This window comes from Vigna umbellata, chromosome 4 (assembly GCF_029865625.1).
Source record: "Vigna umbellata cultivar VRB3 chromosome 4, Vumbellata_1.0, whole genome shotgun sequence".
Lineage (NCBI taxonomy): Eukaryota > Viridiplantae > Streptophyta > Magnoliopsida > Fabales > Fabaceae > Vigna > Vigna umbellata.
Window position 1 is genome coordinate 37,264,870 of NC_142168.1, and position 11,810 is coordinate 37,276,679.

The 11,810-nt window shown below is 31.9% G+C and overlaps 2 protein-coding genes across 7 annotated transcripts; one reads left to right on the forward strand and one right to left on the reverse strand.

Annotated features, from left to right (window-relative positions):
* The first annotated feature begins 2,610 nt into the window (after positions 1–2,610).
* Positions 2,611–6,089, forward strand: LOC124820786 (protein FEZ-like). The gene is made up of 4 exons (XM_047292548.2): positions 2,611–3,323; positions 3,532–3,802; positions 4,301–4,599; positions 4,980–6,089. Exons 2-4 carry the CDS (start codon positions 3,625–3,627, stop codon positions 5,616–5,618), a joined length of 1,116 nt encoding a protein of 371 aa, XP_047148504.2. The 5' UTR covers positions 2,611–3,323; positions 3,532–3,624; the 3' UTR covers positions 5,619–6,089.
* Positions 6,090–7,869: 1,780 nt separating this feature from the next.
* LOC124820784 (uncharacterized) lies at positions 7,870–11,309 on the reverse strand. Of its 6 annotated transcripts, none has more exons than XM_088111218.1 (7): positions 11,028–11,309; positions 10,689–10,882; positions 10,180–10,601; positions 9,355–10,077; positions 8,820–9,233; positions 8,453–8,679; positions 7,870–8,356 (listed from the first exon to the last, which is right to left on the reverse strand). In XM_088111218.1, the coding sequence occupies exons 1-7, from the start codon at positions 11,064–11,066 to the stop codon at positions 8,099–8,101; spliced, it is 2,277 nt and encodes a 758-aa protein (XP_087967344.1). In that variant the 5' UTR covers positions 11,067–11,309; the 3' UTR covers positions 7,870–8,098. The 6 variants fall into 6 exon arrangements, with proteins under 6 accessions (XP_087967344.1, XP_087967343.1, XP_087967342.1 ...); XM_088111217.1 differs by having other exon boundaries at positions 9,355–10,092; XM_088111216.1 differs by having other exon boundaries at positions 9,355–10,104.
* Positions 11,310–11,810: the final 501 nt, after the last annotated feature.

An 11,810-nucleotide genomic window follows, 5' to 3' on the forward strand; every position in this document is an offset into this window, starting at 1 on the left:
TAATTTTTATACTGAATCAATATTTTTTAGCCAGAATTTATTTATTTTAAGTTGAGTTAGATTAGTTGAGAATGAAATGTACATATCTCCAAAAAAACGACATTAGATTGATTTGCGTGAACATGAATTTAAATAAATAAAAACTAAATATTTAAAAATAAATAAAAAAATAAGTATTTAAAAGTGAGATAAGATTAATACTACACGTAACTAGGTTGAGTTTTTCATAGAGTTATTCATCTAACTTACAGTTTTAGAACAAAATGAAAGTATAAGTGATAGGAACTCACTAAACATAGTTCAGTTTTTAGTTAACTGCACTAGAAATATAATAAGTTCAGTTTTTCTAAACTGAACTAGACAATAGTATAATTAGTTTTTAGTTAAAATAGATTAGTTTTTTTTAGTATAAAATAGTACAATTAACTATAGTTTAGTATAGTTAAGTTATTTTTGCCCAGCCCTAGTTATACACCCACAAATGTATTATATTTGCAGTCAAAAGAAAGTAATTCATCTGTGCAATCCAGGGTCTTATAATAGAAGTATGGTATAAATAATTGCACGATTATCAAAATACTTCACTCTTGAAAAAAAATCTTGTAGATTCTACAACTCATTTTTCACTGATTTATATTTACACAATATATTTTTTTTTATGGTAAAAGTTATTGAATAACACTGGTATTTTTGTATCTTTTATGTAAAATTGATTATGCATATAATTAACCCTTGAGTTGGGGGTAATGATGAATTAAGCCACTTGGGTGAAAAGTGAAATTGTTTGAATATACGAAAGAGTAAGTGAAAATAAGTAGATGAGCATATATATTCATTTAATAAATTGGAAACAAATTTGCATCTTCTATTAAAGCAATATTACAATGTGAATTTACTCATCGATGAAATTCGTTATACAAATTAAAATGCACATTATAAAAATAGAGAGGGTGTCCTCTCTCTCCTTTTTCTTTCTTATTCTTTTCAATGAAATCCTTAAATACAAACGTATACAAATCCCTAAACACGTTAAAATACCTCCTTTCTCTACTCCACTTTTTCATCCACAATAAATCTGTAAATAATTGGATCCAAAAACAGTGTTAAAGATAATATTATTTTGTTTTGGTGGATTTATATGATTAGTTTAGTTAGAATAAATTACATTGTTATCTATGAGATTTTGTGAAATTATATATAATTTCTATTTTCCCTTCCACCAAACTTTTTTAATTATTGAAAAAATATCACGCTTACACTCTTTATACATTATAACTTAAAGCATTCCACCATTTCCTTATAAAAGGTTGAAAGGGTTTGTATAATTTCACAATACCTGAAAAAGGTGAGTATAGTTTAATTTTTTTAAGTCAAAAATTGATTCCTTGTGTGAAAAAATTTAGCATTCATGTAAAACATTGTTTTTTTTTTCATTTCAATCTATTTCGACATAAAAAGTTCAAAATATTCGATAGGTATTTTTTAAGTCAATATGATTCCTTGCGTGCAAAACTTTGTTGGATCAGTAACAAATATAATACTCCAAATGAAAAGAGTGGTAAGATAAAAAACAAAGTCAAACGTTGCTAGTTTCATATATTTCTGCTCAAGCAATAATGGAAACTACATTAGAAAGTGATGTGTTTGGCTTTTTTTTTCAACCAGTTCACATACTCAGAAACTAACATAAGAAATAAATTATGCTTTCTTGCTTGGTTTAACAATAATATATTAACATTGTAAGAGATATTCCCTGTTGATTGAAGAAAATAACACTGCATTACACGGATTTTGAGAGCTACCAATCAATTTCGTGTGGAAGATGTTTAAAGTGTTTCAAACCATGAAAATTCCAAATTCTTATCCATGTTTTTCAGGCATGGATAATTACATCAAGTAATTCTTTGTTTAGTTTACCATTACTACTTAGATTGCTAATTTTCTTAATTGCAGAAATTCGTTATAGATAACATTTTAGAGTGAGAGATGGCGTTTCAAAGCAAAGTTCTGAAATATATTTATACAGACTCAAAGAAAGTAAAATATAAATGTGAAACTTTATTTTAATACACTTGATTACCCACTTGATTTTTTATCATGATAACATAAAAAATGAAAAAAATTGCAAAGCATAGTTTTAAGTCTTAATAATTATGTTTGGAGTGGTGTCCACACAGAAAGAGACAGGGACTTAGGTTGCTGGAGTTTGACCAGTTTTCCAACATGGGTTGTAAACCCTAAGACACACGAAAGAGACAACAATGGCATCAAACGAGGTCTAAGTTCTTGTAAATTCACTATGTTTCGATTTTTATCTTTACCAATTTAGTAGACTCCTATGTTGCTACATAGCTGCCTACCCATAAGGGGCATGGTTAGCAATTTTATGCACTGTCATTTCACCATCTCTTTAACCCTTCAATTTTTATATTTTTTTTATGATCATCATCGTCATCATTCCCCATTAATATTTAATAAATAAAAAATTGGTTAAAACTAGTTTGTGAATCTAAATTCCCGTTTTTATTTTGGAGAGAAATTCATTTATTTTTTTAGAAATATTTATGTTGAAAATTCCATTCATTTGCATGTGCTTTTTTCAGAATTTGTGACAGGTCACATGTTCATACGTGTGATGGAAGAAGATGAGGAATATAAGATGTGAAAAGTTTGGCATAGAAAAGAGGATTGTTGCAATCCAAGAATTAGCACAGATGTGACAGACATTGTCTCAGAAGAGTCTCAGAAGAATGAGGCAGAGAATTTCTCATACAGAAAGCAACATTAACAGTATTATATTGAACAATGAGTCCTTCCCACATACTTCACAAAGGAAGAATTCAAAATAGAATTGTTTACACGTAGAAAATGAAAAACAAGTAAGTTAGAAGGTTGCCTTGTCATGTTGTGCTTGTCTTTGATTTGTTGAAGATAAAAGGAAATGTTTGTGAGCATCAGCAATGAAAGTGAAACAATCATAGCACAGATTCACAATATAAAAGCACCTCATAATGCTTCTAATTCTGCAGTCTCTTCTGATCCTTAAATTTCTGTCATTCATTCACACCAATAACACATAAAAGGCCAAAGTGGGTGAGTGAGAGATATCCATTGAAAGGGGTTTTACTTTTGCTTGACTTGGTTGGTGACATCTTCCTTTGCAAGAAGCTTAAATAGCATACAAACACACCCTCTTCTCAACACCAAAGTCATCATCATTTTCATTGGAGCCATATCCTAAAAGGGAGGCAGAAGTTTTGGGAACAGAAACCTTCTTGGGAGGCACATAACTTGACCTTGGACTGACCAAATTTGCAAACACTGTGAGTTAGCACAACTTGAAACTTCTTTTTGTGTCATTATGCATATTTGAGAACAGGCAAATAAATAATGGGTTTTTATTTTCCAAAACTTGCAAACTACAACATGCTTGTGCTTCCATGTATGGAAATATCATAGCCATAAGAAAAGTTATAATATAATATCTTATATTTCATTGTCACTTACTTAGTGAGTTGAAGCTTCTTACAGATATTTGAAAAGATATTGACATCTTGAGAAGCCTCTCTCTCTATATATATTTGCTTTTGGCTTTTGGAAAAGTAATTCATATAGAGAAAGAACATGGAGGAGAGGAATGAGATGGAAAAGATTGACGATGTTATGCCAGGATTTCGTTTTCACCCCACTGATGAAGAGCTTGTTGATTTCTATCTCAAGAGAAAAATTCAGCAGAAGTCTCTCCCTATTGAACTGATTAAGCAAGTGGATATTTACAAACATGATCCATGGGACCTTCCAAGTAAGAACTCTCATGGCTCACATCCTCATTTTTATTCCACCTTTCTCTTTTTCTGCTGTTTGGCTTTATGCCAGATGCACAAATGTTACATATACATTTATACTATTCTGCAACCAAGTTTTCCTAGTTTTATTTGGTTTTTGTATTTCTAATGTAAATTTTACTTTTAATCAAGTCAAACTGAAGTATAGGTTTTGTCAGAAAAGAAATTAACAGTTTAGAATGCAGAGACTAAAACTAATATTGACTAAATCTTGAGGCACCTAAAACACATTACAACACTCTTCTTAAGTTGTGGAGATCATCAAAGGTTCAACTGTTTAAAACTAGACAACTCTTTCTTTATTTAACTTGCTCGTGCTAAGCATTACTATAAATTTTGACATCTTAGCTATGTTGATACTTCTAAATATTATTATAAACTTTGACATCTCAGCTATGCTGATATTTCATAGCATATTTAACTTGTTTCATTTTGTTGTTTTTATGCACAAGAAGAGCTAGCAGGCACAGGGGAGAAAGAGTGGTACTTCTATTGCCCAAGGGACAGAAAATACAGGAACAGTGCACGTCCAAATAGGGTCACAAGAGCTGGGTTTTGGAAGGCCACTGGAACTGACAGACCTATATATTCCTCTGAAGGGAAGTGCATTGGTCTGAAGAAGTCTCTTGTGTTCTACAGAGGAAGAGCTGCCAAAGGGATGAAAACTGATTGGATGATGCATGAGTTTAGGCTTCCTTGCATCTCTGACTCAGCCCCTTCTAAAAAACTCTCAGACAAAACCCTCCCTCCAAGTGTATGTATTCAACCAATTCCTTATACATACATACATTTTTACAGGACATTTCAAGACTAATCTTGTCATGTTCATACTCATAAACTATACAGAGGAGTGTTAATGCCATACACATTCTCGGACAAGATTTATTTAGTATATTCTTCAAACACTTTCTGTATTTTGATACAAATTTGTTGAAAAATTTACCATCATGAAAGAGACTCATTATATGTAAAGTGAAACCTACAAAAAGTTGTCTTTTCTATAACTGGTGATGTTGAAGAGTGTCTTATCAGCATTTTTCAAGCAATACAAATAGATAGATAAACAGTACAATGTATATATTCCAATTCTGCTTATTCATGCAGTGAAACAGAGTTCTTTGTCTGTGTTTTCAGGATTCATGGGCAATCTGTAGGATATTCAAGAAAACCAACTCCCTTTCCATGGCACAGAAAGCTTTATCTCACCCTTGGATCTCTCAGTTATCAGGAAGCATGGTATCTGACATGTTCACACAGGGTGCAGAAACAAACCATCACCTAGGATCACCAGCCATTCAATTTTGTTATGAAAAGCAAGAGTTAAACCAAGCCTCCAATAGTGACATCAACACCAACTTCACAGATTCAGATATTGCCAGTTACAAACCCATCAACAGCAGCACAGTTCCCAAGCCTTCACCACAAATTCCTGTTTCAGATGACTTCATATTCTACACAGAACACACCAAGTGCACACTTGATACCAGTTCCATGCTTTCTCCCAACCCTGACTACATAACATTTGAAGAGCCAAACCAACAACAGTACAGTGGCTTCTCAACCAATCTACCTCACTTCATCCAACAAAACATGAGCACAGAAACAGTAACAAAAGAACAACAAGATTGGGAAACAATTGGGAGAGCCACTGGATTTCCCTTTACTTTGCTTCCCCCATATGATGCATGGAAGTCTTCTTCTGTGGCATGGGATTCATCTTCTTGCCCCAGTGACATGTCCACTACCTATTCCACCAGTAAATGCTACACTTGATTCATCAACCAAATTGGGGGCATTAATGCTGTGCATGATCAGGTTTACCACTTCTACAATTTTGGTATATTTACCACTAAAATCAATACCACCAAGTGCTGATTTTACTTGTAAATGTACAAGGGTTACACCATTGTTTCCTTGTTCATAGTTAAATGTACCTGAAGGTAACTGCCACCAAGAAACACAAAAAAGAGTCCAAATTTTATAAGTCATGCATATGCTGGGAAAATAGATCTTCCATGTTAGTTTTTCATGTGACAGAGTCATGTGAAGGGAAAAAAAATACACAAAATTTCTAGTTCTTTTGTGTGTCTATGTTTCTAACTCATGTGATTCTCTCACTTGCAAAACTCTCTAGGATTGATTCACTTTGGGTGCAGCAATCCCTTGTTTCAAGGAGGTTTGCTTATATGCTTATATGTTTGATGTGCTTGGTATTATATTTACCAAGATGTACATATAGTTCCATTTCTCTGCATACAGCTTTAATTTTTTTACTGGTTTATAATTTATTTCTCTTCTGTTATGTTTTTCTGTTTTCTATATTTTAGTGTCTAACGAAAATCTAAGAAACAAACACTTGGAATTTTCTTTGTCATACTATTGTTGAAAATTGTTGAAAAGGCTAAGTTAGCACAACGCATATTTAGATTTATGTTAAGAGAATAAAGACTTTTACTTTGGCTTATACTATAAAAACACTTTATCATAAATAAATAAATAAAAATTAGCTTTCACTGTTTTATATAAGAAATGAGTAATACTGACAAATTGGTTCATATCATGAGAGGATAGTGCAGGAACGTGGCGTGCAAGAATGAATGTGAGAAAGTGAAATGAATAAATATATAGTTAAAAAGGTTATGTATTAATTTAACATATAAAATAATATATATGGATAATTAGATATACACACACTATAAACTCTGAGATAAAATACTTTCATTCTGCAGAGAAGCCAATTTTCTGGCCACCGCATACAGAGATAGCACAGAATTACAAGTTTCTTTAGTTCAGGATTACCATCAACTAGTTGCTTCTATGGATCAACTGATTTTGAGATTAAACATTTTTAATTAAATTTTTTAAAAGTCTTTATCTAAAATAATAATTTAGTAATAATGCAAAAAGTATTTTACACGGTAAATCTAATCATAATGAGTTATTGCTTCGTGAAAAAGAAATCTTTAAATAAAGTGTTTGGGTTTAATTCTTGTGGATTGATGAAGAAGATGAGGGTAAATTTGTCATTTCCTTAAACTCTGGGATGCAAGAAGAAGAAAAAAGAGGTGCAGAAGAAGGAGCCTTGTAATTTTCTTTTCCAAACATTAGATTGGCTTCACTAACACAATTCGTTTTGTAGATTTTTCTTTTTGCACCTTCATAATTTCTTATCCTACCATCGTAATACAAGAAATGATTAACATTTACATCTCATAATACCTCATAATTGGAACTATATGCTAAAGTATTCTGAAATCCTAAGATATAAGCATTTTATATTAAACAATCTAAAATTATCCAACATATATTATAAATTATATAACGTGAAACTATACTTGATTGTGTAATTCTATTTCAGATTATACAATATAAAATTACTTTCCAAATTATTTGAATGTTCAAAGTATATAATCTAAAATATACCATATATAATAACAACGTTAATATTTTTTATATTACAAGGTAAAAAAAGAAAGCATACGATAAAATAGGAAATAATCATTTTTAATTTTGGCTTTTTAATCATCTCAACCTATTCTTTAATAATAAAATAAAATGAATAAATGAAAATTACACAATTTTCTTACCTTACAAAATATGCTAAAGTATAATAGTAAGTTTTTAGACTAGTTGTTGAGTTTGAATCTCATAATGTAATTTTTATTTTCATTAATCACAACTTAGTTCTCATTGCTATATATTAAAAGTAATCTCTCTCTCTCTCTCTCTCTATATATATATATATATATATATATATATATATATATATATATTAATTTCTAATATCCTATCTCTCTCCTCTCTGATTAATGTCTCCCTTGCATTAAAATTTGACCATGAAGCATACTTTAAAAAAAAATTGGTCGACTATTTGGGTGAATTTATTTCAACTAGTAATTTTGGTTGTATTCATGAAAGTAAAATTCTTTCTAGATGAAGAAATTATCAAAACACTGGTCAAAATTAGTAAATTTTAATCTATATAAAGCTCATTAGCTAAAGAGTTTAGCTTTAACAAGCTACCTATAAACAAAATGCTAAATATTCATAGATGATTTCACACTTTTTCTTATAATCACTTTATTGGTGAAAGTGTACACCAACTTTGTCCATTTTCATTGGAAGATATAACTTGTAATTCTTAGTGTGATACCTCTGTTTCATTCTCTATTTACAAAACACCAACAATTTAGTGGTGGAAAGAATAAAAATTTCCTTGGCTACATCCAAATTATGTACAAAACTAGCAAATGCTAGCTAGGAAAAAGTGAGAAAGATGGTGGTGCTATATGCATCCTTCTGCTTACAATATTGATATTGTTTAGTTTATTATGACACCATACTAGTTGATCCTTTGTTATTTTTGACATGTTTAACACTCTCCAAACCAATTTTATCTCCACTTGTGGAAAAAGGTAAAGAAAATTATCTCTACTATTTTCCTCATGCTTTTGGAACATCCTCAGTATGCTACTTCTGCTCTTCAAAAATTCACCAAGTCTTCTTTCCTTCTGCATAAATGAAAAGAAGTAGTTAACAAAAGAAGAATCATCACAAAACCCTTTTCACATAAGCAAAGGAAACTTTGTTTCACAAGTCTCAATTACCTTCTGAAGTTCTACTTGAATCTCCCTTAGAAATTCTGAATCTGCAGGATCTTGGATTTTTACTTGAGTTTCTCTTGAACCTTTATGAGCTGAGCTAGATGCATCTTTATCAGCTTTAGTGAAATGCCAGAATATCCTGATTGATTCTTCCAAAATCTCAACCAGCATGTTACTTGTCATTTCATTTTTATTATCTGCATATTTCTCTTCATCTTTGGTGTTGTCCTCTGCACTCAATTAACGTTCTACACATTAGATACTAGTTTCTTGCTAATGGATTTCTATATGGTTCAGCATGTATGTAGTTCAAAGCAAGGTTTAATTAAAGATAGATGTGAAAAATTTCCAGTATATTGAAAGTTCTGACCTCTTATAACTGGAACATGAAGAAGATTTTGCATAGCACAACGATTCCTGGCATAGTATTCAACTCTTGGACCTTGGAAACGTTCATTCTCTAAGAATCTTAGCAGAAGCACTTGAAATTGTTGGAACTCCTCAGCTACTTCACTGTAACTTTGAAACCTATGTTGTTCAGATTCCCATAACTGCAAGGCCTTGTCATACTCCCACCTAAGAAATTCCCAAGAAAGGCACAACTGTCCCACATAAACCATTTCCAAGTCACTGTAAATTTCTCTTCTGAACTTTTTCAATGGATCAGATTCAAACTTCTTACGTCTACAATGGTGAAAGAGATGTGGAAGCAAGGATGTGATGGCCTGAGAAGAGTTCTCACGACTTGAAAATGATAGCGTAAGGTCTGTGGTCTTCAGGGCACCTATAACACAACATCACAGTTAGAAAAACGATATTATGATTGGATTCTTAACCACTAAACTAAGCACAGTGTAAATTCTAAATCATTGAGTGAAAACAGGTGAAAGTTTAGAACTACTGACCAATGGCAAACAGTTTCTGGTAATTTAAGATATCAAATTTTCTCATTCTTTCTGTGTAACTCCTGTAGAGTTTTGTGAGATCGTTTCTTGTACTTCCATGCTTGAAATTTTCATCAATTTCCCATGGCTTCAAGTCTTTCATTATTCTTTGTGTCTCAAAGGTAGTAGGCAAACCAGTGGCTCTGACCTTGTTCAGCTCCATCTTTAGCTGTTCTATCAATTCTTGGTGTTCCCATTGTGCATCAAACCGGTAGGAATCCTCAAGATCTGAACCTGTTGAACCATGCAAGTTCTTGCCATGCCTATCTTGAAAACAATGGCTTTTCAAATTTATGTTCTCAATAATATCTGAATCTTGCTGCACTCTCATCTCTTCCTCCAAATTTCTTATCCCAACGATTGTGTCTCTATGTTCAAAGTATAAACTCTCTGATCTTATTTCACCCTCGTAGTTCAAATTTTCCTTTGGTAGCACTCCATTTTCTTCATCAAGCTGAACAGTGGTTGCAAAATCTGTGTCCAACAAAAACCCACCTCCTACAGAACTGGTCATAGAATCTAATTCAAAGCTTACACAAATGAAATCATCTTCAGAAAAGACACTGTCCGCAGCTGAAATTTCTTCAACGAACACATTGGCATTCAGATTCTCCACTTGATGTTCATTCGGCTGTTCTACAGAAGGTGCGGTCTGGGGCCTCACTACTTGATCAACATAACTTTCTGGTTCAAAGCTCCCTTCAGATTCAACTGCAGAATCATTTTCCAAAGGAAAATATTTTGAATGAACAAATGTTTCATCCAAGAAGGTGCTGAAATTGTTACCTGAGATGAACTCATGCTTGTTGGTGATTCCAGGAGCCTTATCATTGTCAGTGTTCACAAAATCAAAAGTTTCCTCACAGTTCCAAGTTTGGTATTGGAATTTGAAAACCAACATCGTTTTCTCCTTTTCTTCAACGCCAAAGTTTCCAGTATAGTTAGTAATAGTGACTGAACAATCCCCATTGGACTTGGCTTCTGGTTCAGAACCATTTGAGTCACTTTGATGACTACACTCTTGTTTAAGTTGAATAACATCATTACCTTCCTCAAATCTTTCACTTTTGAACTCTGCATCTTTGGAATGTTCGGAACAATCTTCTTCAACCTCAGTTTTAATCTCAGAGTTGTTAGGATCAGTGTGATAGGTTTCATGGAAAAGGCTTGAAGAACAATCTGAATTGATTGCTTCATGACTGAAATATCTGAAATAAACATAATACAGTTAAGACAATTAGCATAAATGGCTAGTATCTTAACTTATGATGTGATGAAAACTTCAATTTCAGTACCTCATGAAGATTCTGGTGGAAACCCAGAACAGAGTGTCCACAAGCTGTACGAGGAAAATCCAAACATACCAAGAGAAAAGATCCATCCTTTGGTGAAAAATCTCTTTAAATATGATGTATTTTCTTAGGAAAATAAGTGGGTTTTTCATGGAAATCTCATTTATCCATTTCTTCCTACATAATTTCTCAATTTCCTAATAAACCAAAACAGATCAATTAAAACAGGGAAGGTCATGCAAACTCTTGATTTGTAATTTCTGATGACCTTGTAACTATAAAGACTAAGATATGTACGTAAAAATCAAGATTTAATCATTGAGAAAAACAAACTAGGCTTACACCATATTGGAAGCAAGGATTAAGGGAAGAAAAGAGCATGTGAGCTACTTGATTTTGACTTATGAGCCTCTCTTGGGTTGCTTTAGAGCCATGAAATCCCCATGAATTGAGGGGATTTTGTTCTATCCACCATCATTCTCTTTTATACACTCCATTGATACCAGACACACAAAAGGGGGAATTGTGCTGAACCGAAAGTTTTGTCAATTTTTGAATTTGTTATTGACCCTAAATTTCTGCAGATACAAACAAATGTTGCAGGTTTCATGCATTTGTAAGGAACTGAACATTCATACTATGTGACAGTGAAACCTTAACCATGCATAGATTGAGAAAGGACATGAATTGGAGTCATGTCATGCTACTTGCAATGTGTTTGTTTTAACTTATCATTAGTTTAACAAAGTTCTAATCATTATATTATTGTAAAAAATCTACATTTAAACCAATTTAAAATTACTATTAACACAATTTTAAAAATAGTTAATATAAAATTTAATAAATTTTGTATGTATTATTTATGTATTTTAAATTCATTAAACATGCAACACGTATCTTTGTTTTTAGATTTTACTATCAAATCTCTTGAAAATACTTGTTAAAGAATCTATGAAGTTTTTCTTGGAATTTAATTCAGAAAAGTTATAAATTTTTAGCCAACATGGGATACTAGTTAGTGTTTGTCTTTTTTCTTTTTTAATGCATTAAAGTTAAACTACTTTAATATAAAAGTGAGCACAGAACAATGTTTTTCTCAGTGGATTTTATTAGTTGTTGGAAATA